General features: G+C 38.2%; 2 protein-coding genes across 2 annotated transcripts in view; both read left to right on the top strand.

Moving 5' to 3' along the window:
• flnba (filamin B a) overlaps nt 1-20,447 on the top strand; it is a 750,037-nt gene that overhangs the window by 286,024 nt on the left and 443,566 nt on the right. The window lies entirely within an intron of this gene.
• her15.2 (hairy and enhancer of split-related 15, tandem duplicate 2) lies at nt 15,840-17,291 on the top strand. The gene is made up of 2 exons (NM_001105592.2): nt 15,840-15,950; nt 16,279-17,291. The coding sequence occupies exons 1-2, from the start codon at nt 15,894-15,896 to the stop codon at nt 16,669-16,671; spliced, it is 450 nt and encodes a 149-aa protein (NP_001099062.1). The 5' UTR covers nt 15,840-15,893; the 3' UTR covers nt 16,672-17,291.

Raw genomic sequence — 20,447 nt, 5'->3', positions numbered from 1 at the left:
TGTCTGATTTAATGTGGTGAATACAGAAGTGTGGGAAGCCGTGTGTCTCTGCGGCTCCCACCAGCTCCAGGGGTGTGTGATCAGCATTCACATTATACCATCTGTCTCTGTGTGTATGTGTGTGTGAGAAACACGAGTCTGAGAACAGGTACAGAACTCACAGAACACCTGCTTCACCAAACATATTGTGTTACATGGGTCTAAATTATTAAATACATTTTTGGAAAGTTATATTATCTACACACAATACAAGCATTTTTGTTGCTTGTTAAACTACTTAGTTTTATAGAGAACTGTTGAATTCATTTACAGTATTTAAGTCATTCATTCACTTTCCTTCGGCTCAGTCCCTTATTTATCAGGGCTCGGCACAGCAGGTTGAACCGCCAACTTATCCAGCATATGTTTTACACCCTTCCAGCTGCAACCCAGCACTGAGAAACACCCATACACTCTCACACTCATACACTACGGTCATTTTAGTTTATTCAATTCCCCTATAGCGCATGTGTTTGGACTGTGGAGGAAACCGGAGCACCCGGAGGAAACCCACGCCAACACTGGGAGAACATGCAAACTCCATATTGAAACGCCATCTGGCCCAGCAGGGACCCAAACCGGCGACCTTCTTGCTGTAAGGCGACAGTTCTAACCACTGAGCCACCGTGTCCATGTGCTCTGCATGCGTTATTGCTGCTGCAATGCTCTTTTACAAACCAATGCAACCTCTTTAAGGCACATGCTTGTTCTTTGTGAAGTTTATTCATAAACTAATTTCGAGAGGATCACGTGCTTATGATTTATCACGTCCAGTCTCGCATTTGCTAATCACTAATCTTCCAATCATATGAGCCCTAAGGCACCATAAATAGTCTAAGTTTCCAGTTCACTTTATCTTCGTTTGGAAGAAGCAGCTTCACCGTAGCTAGCTCCGTTGAAGAACCAACTCTAAACCAGCATGGACAACTAAAGCAGCAACAAGCTACAATCTTCAGGATCTTCATTTGGAAGAACGCTCTGCTCTGCTCATCAACTACAAAGCTACAAGTGCTACAAGCTACAAAAGCTTCAAGCTACAATCTACAATATACAATCTAAAAGCTTCAATCTACAAGCTACAATATACAAGCTACAGCAACAACAACAACAACTACTATTGCTACCATTTCAAACAACTACAACTCCAACAATTTCATCAACAGCTTAAACAACAACACCAAAACCTTCCACTTCAAAGAGCCTCCACAACGCATCTGCTGTGTCTTCAACCTTATTTCCCAGCAAGATATAAGCCAAAACTCCAAAGCTATTGCAATAAAACGGAACCCTCACCTTCTCCTAGCAGTACACAAGCTATCCATCGTTTAACAGATTGTTTGCTGGAATGTGTTCAGCAGAGCAGCAGCTCCAGCCACAACAATGTTGAATTTGATCAACAAAATGGCCGCCAGGCTTTTGCACCTTTTGCATGGCCTGACTGAAACTTCTTAAGCCAATAGCTCTAAAGATAAGCGTCTCCATCCAATGAGCTAAAAGACTGGAGATGGTCCCGCCCTCTCTCTTGACTCTGTTGCAAAGACCTTATGAATGAATAGGCCAGACACGCTTGTAAATTTAGTTAAAAAAAAAAAAAAAAAAAAAAAAAAAAAAAAAAAAAAAAAAAAAATAAATAAATAAATAAATAAATAAAAAATAAAATTCCATTTGACATTTAACTTCTAAAAAGATTATTACCCAACCAGTAAATACAAGCTATTGAAAAACATTATGCCATCAAGCACAGAAGTCCAATTGTAATACGCCAGCGACTCATGTGTTGATTTACAAGCGTCATATAAGATTATATAGCAAGTCAGTCGGATGTGAAAACGGCAAAGAAACAAACTTCCCACTTGACTGTTATAAATACAAATTTAAACTTCACTATCACTTCACATGCTCAGTCTTCAAGGGGTACCAGTTTTCCAGGACCACCAGACTAGCCATATCCCATGTCCTCAGCTCTCCATTCATCTGTCATCCCGTTAGGAGACGAACACCCACCCCTACCATCCTTGCACATCGTATCAATGAAGTTATCGGACCATGCATTATCAAAAGCGCTTCCATTTACAGCCGCCCATGCCTATATTAAGATGCCTCGCATGGATATAAACTAAAACAATTTTCATGTCTGCCATACTTGTATTATTTTGCAAAGATTTAATTTCTGATTCTCTTTGTTTTTTCTATTTTAGAGATCATGACTGCTGGCTCCAGAAGCTGACCCTCATCCAACCTATTACACTCCACATCCTCTTCACAAAGGATACATTCCATTTTTCACTTTATCCAATCTGTCCTAACCTGCAGTCTGCAACCTCCGAACCTGAAACCGTCGATTATCTTATTAAAAAGAAATCGACAACAACTTCATGATTGGAACTCCAAGGCTCCTCCTTTTAATATCTCGCGCATTAGCCCCATTGGTGTCGCTACTCAAAAATGTTCTGGCAAAAACGCCTTGTAGTCGACCTTTCGTCCCAACACAATTGCTCCTTTCCTAGCATTAACAGCACTATCCCATTGGACGAATATTTACTTAACTACCACGACATTGATCAAGAGATCTCTCTCATAAAGATAGCCAGTCGTAACACCTGGCTAGCCAAAGAAGACATTTCCCCTACCTTTAAAATCATGCCAATCCACCCAGACTTCTGGCACCTTTTGGCATTTATTGGCGAAATCAATTCTATTTTTCGGATGCAAAAGCAGCCCAAAAAAAAAAAAAAAAAAAAAAAAAAAAAAAAAAAAAAAAAAAAAAAAAAAAAAAAAAAAAAAAAAAATTTGACATGATGTCAGAAGCTTTATGCTGGATTCTGTCTAATATTTACGAAATCCCATACCTCATTCACCTTCTAGACGAATTTCTTATTTCCCCCCCCGTCATCTCCTCCAGCCAAACACCTAGCGATCACCCCGCAGGTTTTCGCTGATCTCGGAAGGACCCAGTACTTCAATCGAATTTCTGGGTATTAATCTAGACTCGCATAAATTCCAAGCATCCCTTCCTAAAGAGAAAATCAATCGAATAATTTCTCTATCCCAAATTTTCCTCGAAAAACAGATGTGCACACAACGAGAACTCCTACCAATTCTCGGCCATCTAAATTTCGCTATGCGCATTATTCCTTTCATTTCCCACCTCCTTCAATTATCCACCACAGTTCATGGTTTAGAAGAAACAATTTTTCTCTCCAAACCCAGTCGCGATGAACTTGCTTATGGATCTCTTTCCTTAAGCAATGGAACGGCTGTTCCTTTTTCTACAGCGACTTGATTGCATCCCCTATTGACATCAACACATACACAGACGCTGCCCCTCCAATAGGTTACAGTGGCTAATATAAAGGACACTGGTTTGTCTCAACATGGCCAACCCAATTGTAATTCCATTCCAAAGACCAATGTTTTTCAGCCCTCTTCAAATTCTACCCTATCATCGCAGCAGCCATCCTGTGGGGGGACGAATGGTCTACATCTAGCATTCTCTTTCACTACGATAACGAAGCTACAGTGCATTGCATTAACAAAGGGCGCTCAAACTCCCAATCGCTTATGCCATTTTTAAGACACCTTATCTGGATATCTGCTAAAAAAAACAATTTATCATGATTGCTGAACATGTACCTGGTTGCAAAAACCAAATCGCTGACTCTCTCTCTCATTTCTCTTTGCAGATATTCTGGCAACTAGCCCCGGAAGCAGACCCTCACCCAACGCCGGTCCCTCCTTATTCAGTAACGATATTTCCATAAACCACCCATTTCATAATCTTCATCAAACTTCTCTATCTCTTATCCTACAAGCAATAGCTCCCAGAACCCTCAATGCATACCTCACAGCATGGAATTCGTTCAAACAATTCCATACCATGCTAGACAACCCATTACACTCTAAATCCTTACCTCATGCATCTACACCCTCTGTAAAGGTTACATTTCCTCCCATACAGCCCGCACCTTAGATGCTATGTTCAATCTAGCATTTTTTTTGGGGGGGTTTCTTAAACGTTCTGAATTAACAGTTACATCCAAATTTAACCCTCTACTCCACCCCACCATCTCAGATCTAGCTTTGCAAGACAGGGAAACTATCTCTTTCCTTATCAAACAAAGCAAAACAGATTAATTCCAGAGAGGACACTCTATCCTCATTTTCAATATTCCTTCACCTACACGCCCATTCCAAACCCTCTTAGCCTAGAAAATCTCAAGAGGCTAACCCACTGGCCCCGCTTTTTACTGATGACGCTAACCGTCCAGTATCTCGATTCTGGTTTCAAAAACACCTTAAAGAAATCTTTCGCCTATCAGGTTTTTTCCCAGAGCCCTTTTCCAGCCACTCATTCAGGATTGGCGCAGCCACTACAACGGGCTCTCACACCATCAGATCCAGACCCTTGGTCGCTGGTCTTCTGAAGTTTTCAAATCTTATATACGTCTCAGTAAATACCACCTCAAGTGGTATTTTCTCGACTCTCGCAAGAGTCATCCAAACCAAACCCCGCAGAAGCCCAATTGTCCACCCATGGCACCCTTACATGTTTGCCAAGGACTCCCTCAAGGGCCATTGCAGTTAGCATCTTCTGCAATCACCAATAGCTATTTACAGATGCAGACGTTTGTATCCACATGTTCTTTGCGCATTTACTGCGTTTGTACATATGTATTATATTTGTGCTTGTTCCCTTCTTCCAACTTTTCCAAATCTTTTATCCTTATAACCCTACTTTTCAGCCTCTCGTTCCTTTCTTCTCTACACTCCACTCCCAACTAATCTATTTTACACTCTACCTCTAATGATCTTGTTTCTCCTGTCTAGACTCTCCAGACACCCGAAGGGGCCCCCTTGAGCTCCAACTCTCGCAGGATTCGGCCATAGCGGCCACAGTCCTTTCTTCTTCACGATGTTACCTATTCTTTTTCCGCCTAGACTCTTTCTCCAAGCTCCAAACCCCGCAGGGGTCCGCTCAAGCTAAAACTTCTTCACTCTACTTCAACTACCTCTCTTCTCCTTATGACTCACCCTCTAGCTCTGACCCCCACAGGGATCGCTCCGAGCCCCAATCTCTCGCAAGAGTTATCCAAATCCTCTTTCACACTCACTGATATCTATCTCCTCCTATCTGCAATCTACCCTCAAGCTCTGACCTCCACAAAGGTCGCTCAGAGCTCCAACTCTCACAAGAGTTACTCTCTTCCACTCACTGCTACCTATCTCCCCCTATCTACACTCTACCCCCAAGCTCTGACCTCCACAGAGGTCGCTTCAAGCTCCAACTCTCGCAAGAGTTACTCTCTTCCACTCATTGCTCCTCCCAGCTACACTCTACCCTCAAGCTCAAACCTCCGCAGAGGTCACTCCTATCTGCACCCTACCCTCAAGCTCAAACCTCCGCAGAGGTCACTCCTATCTACACCCTACCTTCAAGCTCAAACCTCCGCAGAGGTCGCTCCTATCTACACCCTACCCTCAAGCTCAAACCTCCGCAGAGGTCGCTCCTATCTACTCCCTACCCTCAAGCTCTAACCTCCGCAGAGGTCACTCCTATCTACACCCTATCCTCAAGCTCAAACCTCCGCAGAGGTCACTCCTATCTACACCCTACTTTCAAGCTCAAACCTCCGCAGAGGTCGCTCCTATCTACTCCCTACCCTCAAGCTCTAACCTCCGCAGAGGTCACTCCTATCTACACCCTATCCTCAAGCTCAAACCTCGCAGAGGTCACTCCTATCTATACCCTACCTTCAAACTCAAACCTCCGCAGAGGTCGCTCCTATCTACACCCTACCTTCAAGCTCAAACCTCCGCAGAGGTCGCTCCTATCTACACCCTACCTTCAAGCTCAAACCTCCGCAGAGGTCACTCCTATCTATACCCTACCTTCAAGCTCAAACCTCCGCAGAGGTCGCTCCTATCTACACCCTACCTTCAAGCTCAAACCTCCGCAGAGGTCACTCCTATCTATACCCTACCTTCAAGCTCAAACCTCCGCAGAGGTCGCTCCTATCTACACCCTACCTTCAAGCTCAAACCTCCGCAGAGGTCGCTCCTATCTACACCCTACCTTCAAGCTCAAACCTCCGCAGAGGTCGCTCCTATCTACTCCCTACCCTCAAGCTCTAACCTCCGCAGAGGTCACTCCTATCTACACCCTACCCTCAAGCTCTAACCTCCGCAGAGGCCGCTCTAAACTCAAACTCTCACAAAGCTCCATCTTTCGTAAGAGCTACTCTCCTCCACTCTCTGCTCCATACCTTCACTCTACTCTGGCCCCCGCAGGGGTCACTTAGAGCTCCAACTCCTACAAGATTCTCTCAAAGTTCTCTTTCACTGCTTCAAACCACCTATTCTCCCCTTCTTCTTAACCCCGAAAACCATGACCCCCGCAGGGGTTCCTTCAAACTCTAACTCCAGCAAGAGTTATTAGAATCCTCTTTTCACCCTTATTAATCCTATCTAATTAATGCCCATGCATTTAACCTCTTTTCTTCTACTATATCCAGCAGCCGGATATAGCTCTAAATTTCCTGCCTTTTGGGGGGTTTTTTCTTCGAATACGCGGCTGCTGTCCCGAGCGATTAATTCTGCATTTTGGGGAGTTCTGAGATCCACCGAGCTCAGGCTCCCTTCTTGCTCTGCCAACGGGAGGAAGCCCCGGGCTCGAGGAGCCCTTGAGCTCGGGGCTCTCTCCCGGGACAGCATGCCAAATAAGCTTTGTAAATCATCAGCTAAGTGTGAACTCTTGAAGTGAAGTTTATTCATAAACTAATTTCGAGAGGATCACGTGCTTATGATTTATCACGTCCAGTCTCGCATTTGCTAATCACTAATCTTCCAATCATATGAGCCCTAAGGCACCATAAATAGTCTAAGTTTCCAGTTCACTTTATCTTCGTTTGGAAGAAACCCCCCTCCTCCCCTATTCTCCTCCTTTACCTGTAATTGGGCGGCACGGCGGTCCAGTGGTTAGCACTGTGAACCACACAGCAAGAATACTGCCGGTCCTAGTTCGATAGGACCGGTGAGTGTTTCTGTGGGGAGTTTGTATGTCCTTCCCGTGTCCGCGTGGGTTTTCCCCGGGCTCTCCGGTTTCCTCCCACCATCCAAAGACATTCAACATACTTAACAATCAAGCTGGTCTAATTCCTTACGTTCCCTTAGCTACAGCGGCAGGGGAGTTCTGAGATCCACCGAGCTCAGGCTCCCTTCTTGCTCTGCCAACGGGAGGAAGCCCCGGGCTCGAGGAGCCCTTGAGCTCGGGGCTCTCTCCCGGGACAGCATGCCAAATAAGCTTTGTAAATCATCAGCTAAGTGTGAACTCTTGAAATGGTTGTAGTTGTTTGTAAAGTGACATTAATGTGAAGACCACAGGGTCAGAAGTTTTCCAGATTCATCTGTCCACCTGCTGTCTTAAAACACAGATTGAGCATGTGTGTGTGTGTGTTTGTGTGTCCACATGATCCCTCATTGTCTGCTCCTGCTCCTCCATTGGCTGCAGACTGTGAGAAAGTGCGAGCAGCTCAAGCCTCACACATTGATATGGAGATTTGTGAGTATAAATAGAGGAGCTGCAGGCAGTGCAAACCAGAGCCCGAGATCTCCAGCAGATCCACACATCAACACCTACAATCATCTCAAAGCTCAACATTCAGCAACATCACTGCAGCGTCCGGCTCTTCTCCATCTGAAGGACACTTTCCTGACGCTCGTCTGTCTCCATCTGCAGCTGAGAAAGAAGATGCAGAGATGACGATCAGCTCTCCACAGCAGCTCTTCTGGCTCCCCACTGCGCCACCGTACCACCCCTCAAAGCCTTTTTCGATGGGTTAATTTCACAATTTATGATGGTATAGCAGTCAAAATAGGAAAAATGAGCTCATGTATGAGACAAATTTTGGATTTCTGATATATATATATATCAGTGGCGCAGTAGGTAGTGCTGTCGCCTCACAGCAAGAAAGTCGCTGGGTCGCTGGTTCGAACCTCGGCTCAGTTGGCGTTTCTTTGTGGAGTTTGAATGTTCTCCCTGCCTTCGCATAGGCTTCCTCTGGGTGTTCCGGTTTCCCCCACAGTCCAAAGACATGTGGTACATAGGCTAAATTTTCCGTAGTGTATGAGTGTGTGTGTGTGAATGATTCCCAGAGATGGGTTGCAGCTGGAAGGGCATCCGCTGCGTAAAAAATTGCTGGATAAGTTGGCGGTTCATTCCGCTGTGGCGACCCCGGATTAATAAAGGGACTAAGCCGACAAGAAAATGAATGAATGAATGATAAATAAATCAGAAAAAATCTGTTGAAATACGACATTTCAATATACTCGTATTGACAGCACATCTTTTTTTATTTTAAGAAATGGTTAATAAGTGATATCAAACACAACATTGATTAAATAACACGCCTTTACAAAAGGCACTGATGACATTTGAGACTAAAACTCAAATTACAGGATCTTCTCATGTCATGCCATACACTGTAGACAATTACCTAACTAGATTCAATCCGAAAGAGCATGCAAAGGTTGCATTTAAAGCAAAAAGAAATCAAGTAAATGCGTCAGATCAAAAGTTTTGTCAAAGCATAAAAAAGAAGCTCTAAATTAATTGTCCTTCCACGGCCTCCATAATGACAATCTTGACGATGATCTGTGCCGCAATTTGAGCTGCGTAAACGCCATCAGATGCATCTGATTGGTTCTTTGCAGAACGTAAAATCGTTTGATCTCTTCTCTGTCGTTGTGCGTCAGGTGTGCATGCAGTGAAAAGTGACGCAGCTTCTTCTGTAAGCAATGCGAAAACCCACACGCATAACTGCAACATTGGGCTGACCCAATAACAAACTTCCATTTCGGGCTCTGTGTAAGCGTGCAAAGTCAGTGTGTATTTGTGAAAATAGTCGAAAGTCACGCCTGTTTCTCAGCCCTTGTATAGGGAGCAGAAGCAGCGAGCAGGCGTCTGCCTTTTGCGTCTGCAGCGCTCAGCGGATCGACAAATGTTGCACAGATCAATATACTCCTGTCTAGTTACCTATTGGCCAAACTAAATATAGTTTTTATCTGCAACAAGGCCCGCGACAACTTCCTCCAATGCTGTTTCCATAACCTGCAAGTCTTTATTTAAAAAAATTATATATATATATTATGAAGAATGTCTGCTTATCAAGCTCTATGAGGAGTGTCATTCATGTATTTTAAGATAAGACATTTTGTTTGTGATCGTCAGCATGATGTAGGCTTATAGTTACGATAATATTTATACAATTTGATTATAATGATATTTATACAAGATCAAACTAGTGTGCAATTTAAGCCAAACTAATACTATACATTTTTTTACATTTAGTTTTGTAGTTCAGGCCCAAACAAATACTTGTTGCAGTTTTTAATTGTTTAATTTAATTGACTTTTCCCAGAGATGGGTTGCGGCTGGAAGGGCATCCGCTGCGTAAAAAAAAAAAAACTTGCTGGATAAGTTGGCGGTTCATTCCACTGTGGCGACCCCAGATTAATAAAGGGACTAGGCCGACAAGAAAATGAAGGAATGAATGAATTTGATTGACTATGTACAATCTTTAAGCTATGTTTGATGTTTCATTGCTGAGTTTTTAAGGCTCTCTGACATTGCTTTTATTATTCATCTTTATTTTGGTGATCAACATTTACTGTGTGCATCAGCAGGCAGTTTTTGTTATGTGCATTATTTAATGTAGGCTCTCTCAAAACACATAGGCACTCACAAGATGGACTTCCAGTGTGGGTTATAATTTTATTTTAATAATCAATTTAAATTTCCCAGAGATGGGTATCCGCTGAGTAAAAACATGCTGGATAAGTTGGCGGTTCATTCCGCTGTGGCGACCCCACATTATTAAAGGGACTAAGCCGACAAGAAAATGAAGGAATGAATAAATTAAAATGTTTAAGTTTTTAATTTGTCAACTCTCGTTATTTCCTCTATATAGCTTTTGTGCTTTTATTGAATCGGAGTTAGTAGACATATAGATAGCGAGCATTTTAATTAAATGTAGTGCGCTGCTCTGTCCCAAAATGCCATTTTTTTTGTCCCAGTCTAGTCCTGGATATCAACAATTTATTACTGTAAACTCAAAACGGCTTGCAAACAGTATTCTTAATATTCAGTTATTAATTTTCAAGTTTTGTTATTATTTATATTGCGCTTTTAACAATAATCATCATTCCAAAGCAGCTTTGCAAAATGTGTACATTATTAAAATACAGCACAGCCATAGACATAATCACCTAAAGTTATATAACAGTGTAAAAAAGGAAGTTATTTGTATAATACATTTTCAATGAAGTCATCTGATCAACAAAATTATTGGGAACTATTTGTATTGTGAATTGCTTAAGACTTTGTGCTGATGTCAATGATCAATGTATTGATATCAATAATCAGCGTTCTTTTTTATATTGTATAATTTATAAATATATTATTTATATTGAATTTTATATTGTATGAATGAGTCGAATTGTAATTCTTGATATCAACAATTAAATTCTCGATATCAAGAATGCTGATTGTTGATATAAAAATTAAATATTATCAAGAAATCATATCATGAGAATGAATCAAAGTCCAAACGGCTTGCCAAAGTAACAATGTTTATTGTTGATATCAAGAATTAAATCGTTATCAAGAACTCATATCTCATACAGGGGCGCCCCCAAGGGGTGGCCAGGGGTGGCCACGGCCACCCCTCGGTAAACTCTGGCCACCCCTGTGGCCACCCCAATATAATTTTGCTGTTGACATTATTGATTTAAATGAACTTATAAATTCCCAATATTTAAATAAATAAATAAAATGCAGTCACTAAATTATTGTTGGTGTTACTGACGTAGCTCTCCCCCTCTGGTTCAATGCTGGTGAAAGCAAACTGACGCATGCGCGGAGAAAACCATTCCCGCGCGCCTCACGCACTCCTGTGTGAATCCCGGTTGGTTGTTTGCATGCCAGCCGACAAAATAGGCACCGCTCATGCGCCGTGAAACCGGAGTAACAGCCTTTTGTGCAGAGGTGTCGGCACGCAGCGAGTTTTGAAAGTCGACTAAAGTTTATACGAATGATGATAATGATGATGATGTTACTTTCACCAAGCATGCCTTTAAAACAGAAAGGAGGGATAATGAGTCAGGGAGGTAAGACTTCATAACATGATTTCTCAGCCATGATCTGGTCTAAGACCACAGATATTCTATAATACATTTTTTGTATTCTTTAGAATTGTCATGATTAATTTTCATGCAAAAGGTTTCTTAAGTGATCTTGGCATATCACTCCAGTTGTTGTTTTCCAGTTATATTTAGGACTGATTTCTGTTATTTATTTAGAATAATAATTGTATATTAATATTAATTGTATTTATTTAGAATAAATATAAATAAATTGTTATATTTATTAAATAACAAATCTAACAATTCAAGGGAGGTGGGGGGTGTATAGGGTGGTTCGCCCAGGGTGTCATTTAAACTAGAACCGCCACTACCCTCCCTGATCGTCGTTGACAGCACACACACACCTTCAATAGACAGCAATGGCTATTTAATATTTACCTTAAGCTACAGTTTATCAATAGAAGAAGCTGCATTAAATGTCTCAAAAAGCAATATGGATAAATAATATTAGGTATAGTGAGTGTGTATAGTAATGCCTTTTGTTCAGCTTGTTCATTTGTTTGGGTAATTAATAAACTCATTATTCTTTCATTCATTTTCTTTTCGGCTTAGTCCCTTTATTTATCCAGGGTCACCACAGCAGAATGAACCGCCAACTTATCTAGCACATTTTTACACAGTGGATGCCCTTCCAGCTGCAACCCATAGGAATAATAAACACATTGATCTTAATTAATTTTAGACATGGCATATACCGTATGATGTACAATAAAAGCACGTAAAAAAGAAGTTATTTATACAGTATATGAAAAGTGTTTTTAAACTAAACATAGATTTTTTTTTTGGTTTGACCTTGTACTTGCTGAATTAATTTCAGGAATAAATAGCAATATTTCAAGAAGAATTAATTAAATGAATAAAAACTACATTAGTTCATTTACCAGAAACAAAAATATAACATTACACTGAATTCATTATTTTTTTGTGTGCCACCCCAAGATTTGGTGCGGCCTCTTCTGGCCACCCCTAAGAAAATTTTCTGGGGGCGCCACTGATCTCATATAATTAACGTGAAAGCGACTTGCCACACAGATGCACTTACTTTGTTGTCATCATCAGGGCACGGCATCCTCTCACGGTCTTGATTTTGACTGACCGGTGCCATTTTGTGTAGTTTGTAAAACGCAAAAATGAACTGAAATAGTGTTCAATCAATCCTCTCCTCGTCATATACAGGTGAGGTGGAGCACTTCGTTTAATTTATACCTGAGCTAAACATTATATTAGGCGCTATTTCCCACACTGACAGCCAATCGGAGTCGAGCACGAGCCGCGCGCTTTAAAGCCTGAAGGTGAGGCGTTTCTGGGTTTACAGCACACGAGCTTCCTTCCTCTCCCGCTGGGCAAAAACACTGTCACGGGCCACTAAAAGCGTGCCTGACACCTGCTTAGGGCTCCAGTCGTGTTGACAACACTAACAAGTAGGTGCGAGGCTATAAAACCGCGCAGACACGCACACGCTTCAAACGGACAGTCTTTGATCCCTTTAGAAGTGTTATCATTGCTGCAATGAGGTGGAACTTTCCCAGCCTAGCTTCCCGATTTATTGCACTTTACCGAAGAAAAAAAGCTGATTTGGGGAATTTTATCAAGTTCATATTGTTTATATTTAATTGCATGTGTTTATGCTTGGTAAAAATTTGGTATACATGTAATTAAAACAAGTTTCGATTCAAGCTTATTTGTAGCCTACATTATATTAGTATATATTATTATTTCAAAGCAGCTTTACAAAAGGTGAACATTATTGCATTACAGAGTGGACAGAGTGACAGCCCCAAGTATACACACATTCACTACCTATATTGGTGTACTGATGGTGAAATAATATAGGCAGTACCACATCATATGTAATAGATATTTAAACATTTAATGTTTGAGACTGGAACAAAAACAACCTGATTATAACAAAATTATACACACAGTAAAAACTAAATTAAAAGCAGTGTGAATCTTGTGTTCATATGCTTCTAATGCCCTTTATAGAAAGTGTAATATTACTATATTTCCCAGAGATGGGTTGCGGCTGGAAGGGCATCCGCTGCGTAAAAACCTGCTGGGTAAGTTGGCGGTTCATTCCGCTGTGGCAACCCCGGATTAATAAATGGACTAAGCCGACAAGAAAATGAATGCATGAATAAATTAGTATAGAAATGGACCACTTGTTCATCAAAATGCCAATTTTTAGGGACATTTCAAGCAAAACAAATAAACATTTGTCATGGCCCGTCACTCAAAAACATCTCGCTATTGCTAATTAATTTAGCCAAATTAGATTTCTTGAAACCTTTCTTGCTGTATAAGCTGTTTATTTTGACATTCTTTTTACATTTAGGCTCACTGTTGATTATACAGATATTTTAAATACACCCTTTTAAGCAATGAGCTGTTCATCTGTGATTGTGACCATCTTTTTGTAAAAACAAGGATATTTTAGTTACATCCACTCCTACATAAAAAAAATACAATAGTAATTTAGCAATACTATAGTGTTTTGATGCCTATTATACAAAAGCCTAAATTTAATAGTTTTTTAAATAACCCAATACTGAAAAAATGTTCAAAAACACTATATTTACTATAAATTACCATAGTATTTTTTTCTTGAGGTCATTCGACTAGGATAAAAAAAGAAATAATAAAAAATAAACGTGACTACGATCTTCGCCACATTTTCAGGCGGCAAAACAGCGAGATTAGAAAATTGCTCGACTTGGTCGTCGATTGGGCCAAATGCTTAACATTTATTATTATCATCATAACTATTATTATCATCATCATAATATTCACATCTTGCAAGAGATAAAAGCTGGCTGCATGTAAAAACAATACATTTAAAATTATTATTACTTTTTTTAACCGACCGGCCCACATTTAAAAAATGACCCGGCCCTTTAGGCATTAGCCAGAATTGCCAGATGGGCAATCCGCCCCTGTTGCATTACAATCAAATTCAGAAGAGTGAAGGTTATTAGTTACTAATGCATGTTGTAAATGTTTTAATATGCTGTTTAATCAAAATATATACGTTTTATTTATTAGAAAGACCACATATGTAATGATCACAATCAAATTCGGAAATGTTAAGGCTATTATTATAAGGCTACTTATAACTATATATACACATAGTTAGCCTGCAGTTATATAGGTGATGTGTAGTTTGAAATGTAAATTCAGAAATTGTGCATTAAACTGACTTAAAGAGAATAAATGAATAAAAAAAAAAAAAAAAAAAAAAAATATATATATATATATATATATATATATATATATATATATATATGTGTGTGTGTGTGTGTGTGTGTGTGTGTGTCTGTGTAAGCGACATAAATTATTCCCAGCAGGCACAGGACATCAACATGACGTCAGATTTATGTGGTAGTCCAACGTTGAGGGGACGTTGCATTTGATTTGTAAATGAAAATCGAGTTGATATCAAAACTCAACGTCAGGCCGATGTCAATGTACAACGTCCAACCTAAAATTAACAAAATATCATTGTCTAATGATGTTACAGCTTGATGTTGTGTGGAGTGGACGTTAACACTATGACGTCTATCAGACGTTGAATTTTGGTTGCCATACCTGGCGAATAAATGTCAGTATTTGACGTCAATATGTTGATTTAAGAAGTTGGCTCGATGGATTTTGGATGTTTCTATTTCCAACACAACCTAAAAATATCATCGTCATTATTGGATTAATATATATATATATATATATATATATATATATATATATATATATATATATATATATATATATATATATATATATATATATATATATATATATATATAATTTAATGTGTATACTCATATATGTAAATTAAAATATAAAAACCCCACATCAAGCTGAGATTGCAATCTTTCTCGTAAATGAATCAATTTTGTAAATAAATCAGTTTTGGGAAGTTTAACAAGTTCATTAAATGTTTATATTTGATTGAATAAGTTTAATTGTGGTAAATATGTAATGATTGTGGTAAGATCAAGTTTGAAATTTAAATTCTGAAACAAACTCACTTCAAATGCAGCAAATTCATATTAAACTTAAACAAATTGGAAATAATCTGATTAAATGGCACAGTAAATCATATATTTGCAACATGCATTATTATTTTAATTTCCAAATATTATACAGTGATTATGCCTTTAAATTAAACCAATAACTGCTTCTAAATGTTGTTATTAAAAGAATATTTATATGAATGTTTCTTCATTTTAATTCACAGTATCTTCACTAAAAATATTATGTTTACAAAATATTAAATGAAGAGGAAGATTATAAAATATTAAATTAACAGCATTGGCTTTAGTATGTTAAAATGCATCAAAATAAAGCAGAAATACTTGCATGCAGTTCAATCTCACATTATTGCCACAATTTAATTATCGGAAAAACGGATTGACCTATTGATTAATTGAAACCAGAGAAAATAAGTGTAAGCCCTGTGGGATTTGTACAGCCCGTGTTTGATTTGATTTGTGTAGGACGCCTCATCCAGCGGCCTCAGAGTGTGGGAAAGCTAATCCTGACTGGGACTCATGGCTTTGTAATGCTAATGAGCTCCTATAAATAGAGCAGCGAGACCCTCATTCCCGACACAAACCCCTCGCTCTGCTCAGAGAAACAGCATCTCTCCTGAAGAAGCAATGGCTCCTGTGTATATGACTGAATACTCCAAGCTTTCCAACAAGGAGAAGCACAAAGTAAGTGTTTTTACTTCTGGAATACATCTGACGCTTCTCATTAGAGGATTATAATAATGTTTAGTGTTTTACTGTTGAATTAAATCATGCTGTTTGTCTTTATTACTTTCCATAATACTTTAATAATAGTGTTTTTACTAATAAAACAAGTTCAGTTGTTTCTTATCATTACTTAATAATAATAATTAATTATAATATTTAATTAATAATAATATTGAGTGTTATTACTTTCTAAATAAACCCCATTTACTCTCATTATTACCTCAAACGTTAGCCAAATGACACAGAAAACTAATCGAACATCTCTTCTTCTTTCTTCCTTCGCCAGTTGCGAAAGCCAGTGGTGGAAAAGATGCGCAGAGATCGCATCAACAACTGCATCGAGCAGCTCAAGTCCATGCTGGAGAAAGAGTTCCAGCAGCAGGATCCCAACGCCAAGCTGGAGAAAGCCGACATCCTGGAGATGACGGTGGTTTTCCTCAAGCAGCAGCTGCGGCCCAAGACTCCACAGAACGCTCAGATCGAGGGCTACTCGCAGTGCTGGAGGGAGACCATCAGCTTTCTGTCTGTGGGCTCCGAGGCTGTGGCTCAACGTCTCCAGCAAGAAGCCCGGAGATCAGCAGCTCCAGAGCTCACACACACGTCTGAAGCTCCCCATCAGCAGCACACACACATCAAGCAGGAGCCGCGGGCGCACGCTCCGCTCTGGAGACCCTGGTAGAGACGCTCGAACACTAGATGGTGGTTTACCGTCTCTTATGTAGGAGATTCTCCATTTACTATAGTACATCACTGATTCACATCGTGTGAAGAAATGAGAGATTCACCATGTGAACGCCTCGTCTTCTGCTGACGTTTAGATGTTATGATCAGAGGTTTATTAGTGTAGTTTTCCTCATGGATGGACATTAATATCAGACTCTGGTAGAGACGCTCAAACACTAGATGGTGCTTTATAGTCTCTTATCATGTAGGAGATTCTCCATTTACTCTAGTCATTTCTTTTGAAAGAGCACGTCACTTATTCTCATCGTGTGAAGAAATGAGAGATTCACCATGTGAACGCCTCGTCTTCTGCTGATGTTTATATGTTATGATATGATCAGAGGTTTATTATTGCAACACCTCTGTAGTTTTCCTCATGGATGGACTTTATTTTCTAGACATTTCTTCATGATGAAGAGTCAATGTTGAACTCCTGTGGAGTTGTGGATTATATGTGATCATTTGTGCATTATCAATGCTTTATTGGTGTTTCTTTATATGAAAGATGTGAATTTTGACTTATTTATAATATATGATTGTATAATGTTATTGAAATAAACACATTTTGAACTGAAACACTTTCTGCTGTAGTTGATTTCTCATATTAAACTCCGCTTGCTTCATTAATAAACGTTTGAAATGCAAATTGTGCTTCTGTAATAAACTCACTGGTAAAATAATGTCCCTTTAGTTCATGTATTACTAACATGAACAAATTATGCACAGCACACTCATTACAGTCTCTTTGTTTACATTAGTTAATGGTAGTAAATTTATTCATAGTTACAGACACTGAGCCTCAAACACTATGTAGGAGATTCTCCATTTCTGAAGTACGTCACTTATTCTCATCGTGTGAAGAAATGAGAGATTCACCATGTGAACGCCTCGTCTTCTGCTGATGTTTAGATGTTATGATATGATCAGAGGTTTATTATTGGAACACCTCTGTAGTTTTCCTCATGCACATTAATACCAGACCCAGATAGAGACAGTTGTAGTCAGAATTATTAGCCCTTTTTTTCTTTTTTTAATATTTCACAAATTATGTTTAACAGAGCATGAAAATTTTACCAGTATATCTGATAATATTTTTTCATCTGGAGAAAGTTTTATTTGTTTTATTTTAGCTGGAATAAAAGCAGTTTTGAATTTATTATGAACCATTTATATAAATAAATAAATAAATAAATATATATATATATATATATATATATATATATATATATATATATATATATATATATATATATATATATATATATATATATATATATATATATATATATGTATATGGTCCCACTTTATATTAAGTGTCCTTAACTACTATGTACTTGCATCAAAAAAATAATACAATGTACTTACTGTGTTTATAATGTATTTGAGAACACTTGTGGTGCTTTTGAGTTGGGATAGAGGTTGGGTTATGGACAGGTTTGGTGGCATGGGTAGGTTTAAGGGTGGGTTAAGGTGTAAGGGATGGTCAACAGTGTATTTACAAATGTAATTTCAAAAGTTAATTACAGATGTAATTACATACATGTATTTAATCAAGCATAAGTACACCGTAAATACATGTATTTACATAATAAGTACATTGCAGCAAACTATTAATTCCTATGTAAGTACATATTAGTTAAGGCCACTTAATATAAAGTGGGACCATATATATATATATATATATATATATATATATATATATATATAAGTATATAATAAATAAATAAATACATTATATATATATATATATATATACTTATTTATTATATATATATATATATATATATATATATATATATATATATATATATATATATATATATATATATATATAGGACTGTCAAAATTAGCGCGATAACGCATGTGATTCATTTGAAATATTTAACGCTTATAAATAAAATAACGCAAATAACGCAGTAGCAGTGTTTGTAATTTCCTGTTGTGGCCGACGTGTGTTCAGGGATGGTGCGTGCATAGAGGTGACCTTGGCGGCTGCCTTGGGCAGCAGAATAGTGAACGAACCCCCCGGTCCAAACTTTCATCGGCGAACCAGTCACTTTCGGGTTGAGGGCGGTGTGATTGCCCTTTGCCTAGAGCACCAGTTCAGCTTGCTCTGGCCCTGCGTGTGTTTAACGTGACAATAAATTTGGATAAAATTGATGGTTTTGATATTCAAATGGAACTTAAATGCCTGTGTTTTTATTTCTGTAATAAATACGGCGTTTTGGATTAATCATAATTAATTTTAAAAAGTGTAATTATTCATTCATTTTCTTGTCGGCTTAGTCCCTTTATTAATCCGGGGTCGCCACAGCGGAATGAACCACCAACTTATCCAGCAAGTTTTTACGCAGCGGATGCCCTTCTAGCCGCAACCCATCTCTGGGAAAAAAAGTGTGATTAATTACGTTAATTTTTTTAAAAGTTGACTTAAAATTTAAAGGCAACAAACTCAGGAAATTTTTTTGTTTACTCTGCTTAAATCGAGTCAAGCGCAGTAATTGGGTAATTGTGTTGCCTTAAAATTTTAAGTTGAGTCAAATATATAAAATGTGTTAGCCAATATTATATTTTATATGCAATTATCAAGATTATTGTTATTGCTGCAAACTAAAGCGAAAACAAAAATATTGCTAAAGGTACTATTTAAATTCAGAAAAACAAACACAAAGCGCTCATGGGGTAACTCAAATAATTGGTCGTTGCGCTTTGGGTAAGGGATTCATCAAAACAACAACAGGAATCAGCCCAAGGCACTCGAAAAATGTAGAAAATTTAAAAAGCCTTCATTCACATGGCTAAATCTTTAAAAACCCACACGTTTCGGCAAGAATCTGCCTTCATCAGCATAACAGTGATCAGGTGCGTCTACAGTCTCTTTTGAGTACTGCGGTCACATGACTTTTAAACATCTCAAACAACACTTAAATAATTTAACAAAGTCAACTATCATCATTAATTCGGCATAGATAGAAGGTGACATATAACCATACACAAACATACACTTGCAAATTTTCCACACTTTTCGAGTGCCTTGGGCTGATTCCTGTCGTTGTACTATTCAAATTCATTTTAATGTTTAATTACTTTAATATTTTTATTTAATTATAATTATAAATACTTTAATCCATCTAAAATAATTTAATGTATTTAATGTATTTAAAATAATTTACAATTATTATATTAAATACAAAAAGCTTGATGAAACCAAAAACTACAGACCTAAAAAAATAATAATCTTATATATAGGATAATGAGTTTACCTTTTATTAACAGTTTGATGAGTTATTGAATTATTCACAACAGGGGCTTGTTTTATTAAGTAAGTTTGAACATCGACATGACATTAGCACACTGTAAAAAATTACAGGTTGCCTTACACTTTTAAGCAGAATCTACATAACCTTATGAGTTCATTACATTTATATTATGTTAAACTGACTTAAAACAGCTTCCATAACATATACAATTAAGTTAGAACATGATTAACTTAGTTTAATAAGATGCAATATAAGTTGTCATGACTAACTGATCATACAAAGTGCATATTTAATTTTAAAAAATGTAGTTTTTAAAATTGATTCAACAATATTGTATGCCCTTTATCATACGAAAAGGTTTTTCGGACATTTCTGTGAATCTGTCATTAAAATATTGAGTTTGACAGCCAGTTTTGACCTTCACTTTCGCATGTTTAGATTAGAAAGTGTGATTTATTTTTAAAATGATGCA

Source organism: Danio rerio, chromosome 11, assembly GCF_049306965.1.
Source record: "Danio rerio strain Tuebingen ecotype United States chromosome 11, GRCz12tu, whole genome shotgun sequence".
Classification (NCBI taxonomy): Eukaryota; Metazoa; Chordata; class Actinopteri; order Cypriniformes; family Danionidae; genus Danio; species Danio rerio.
This window is presented reverse-complemented; position numbering and strand designations above follow the sequence as displayed.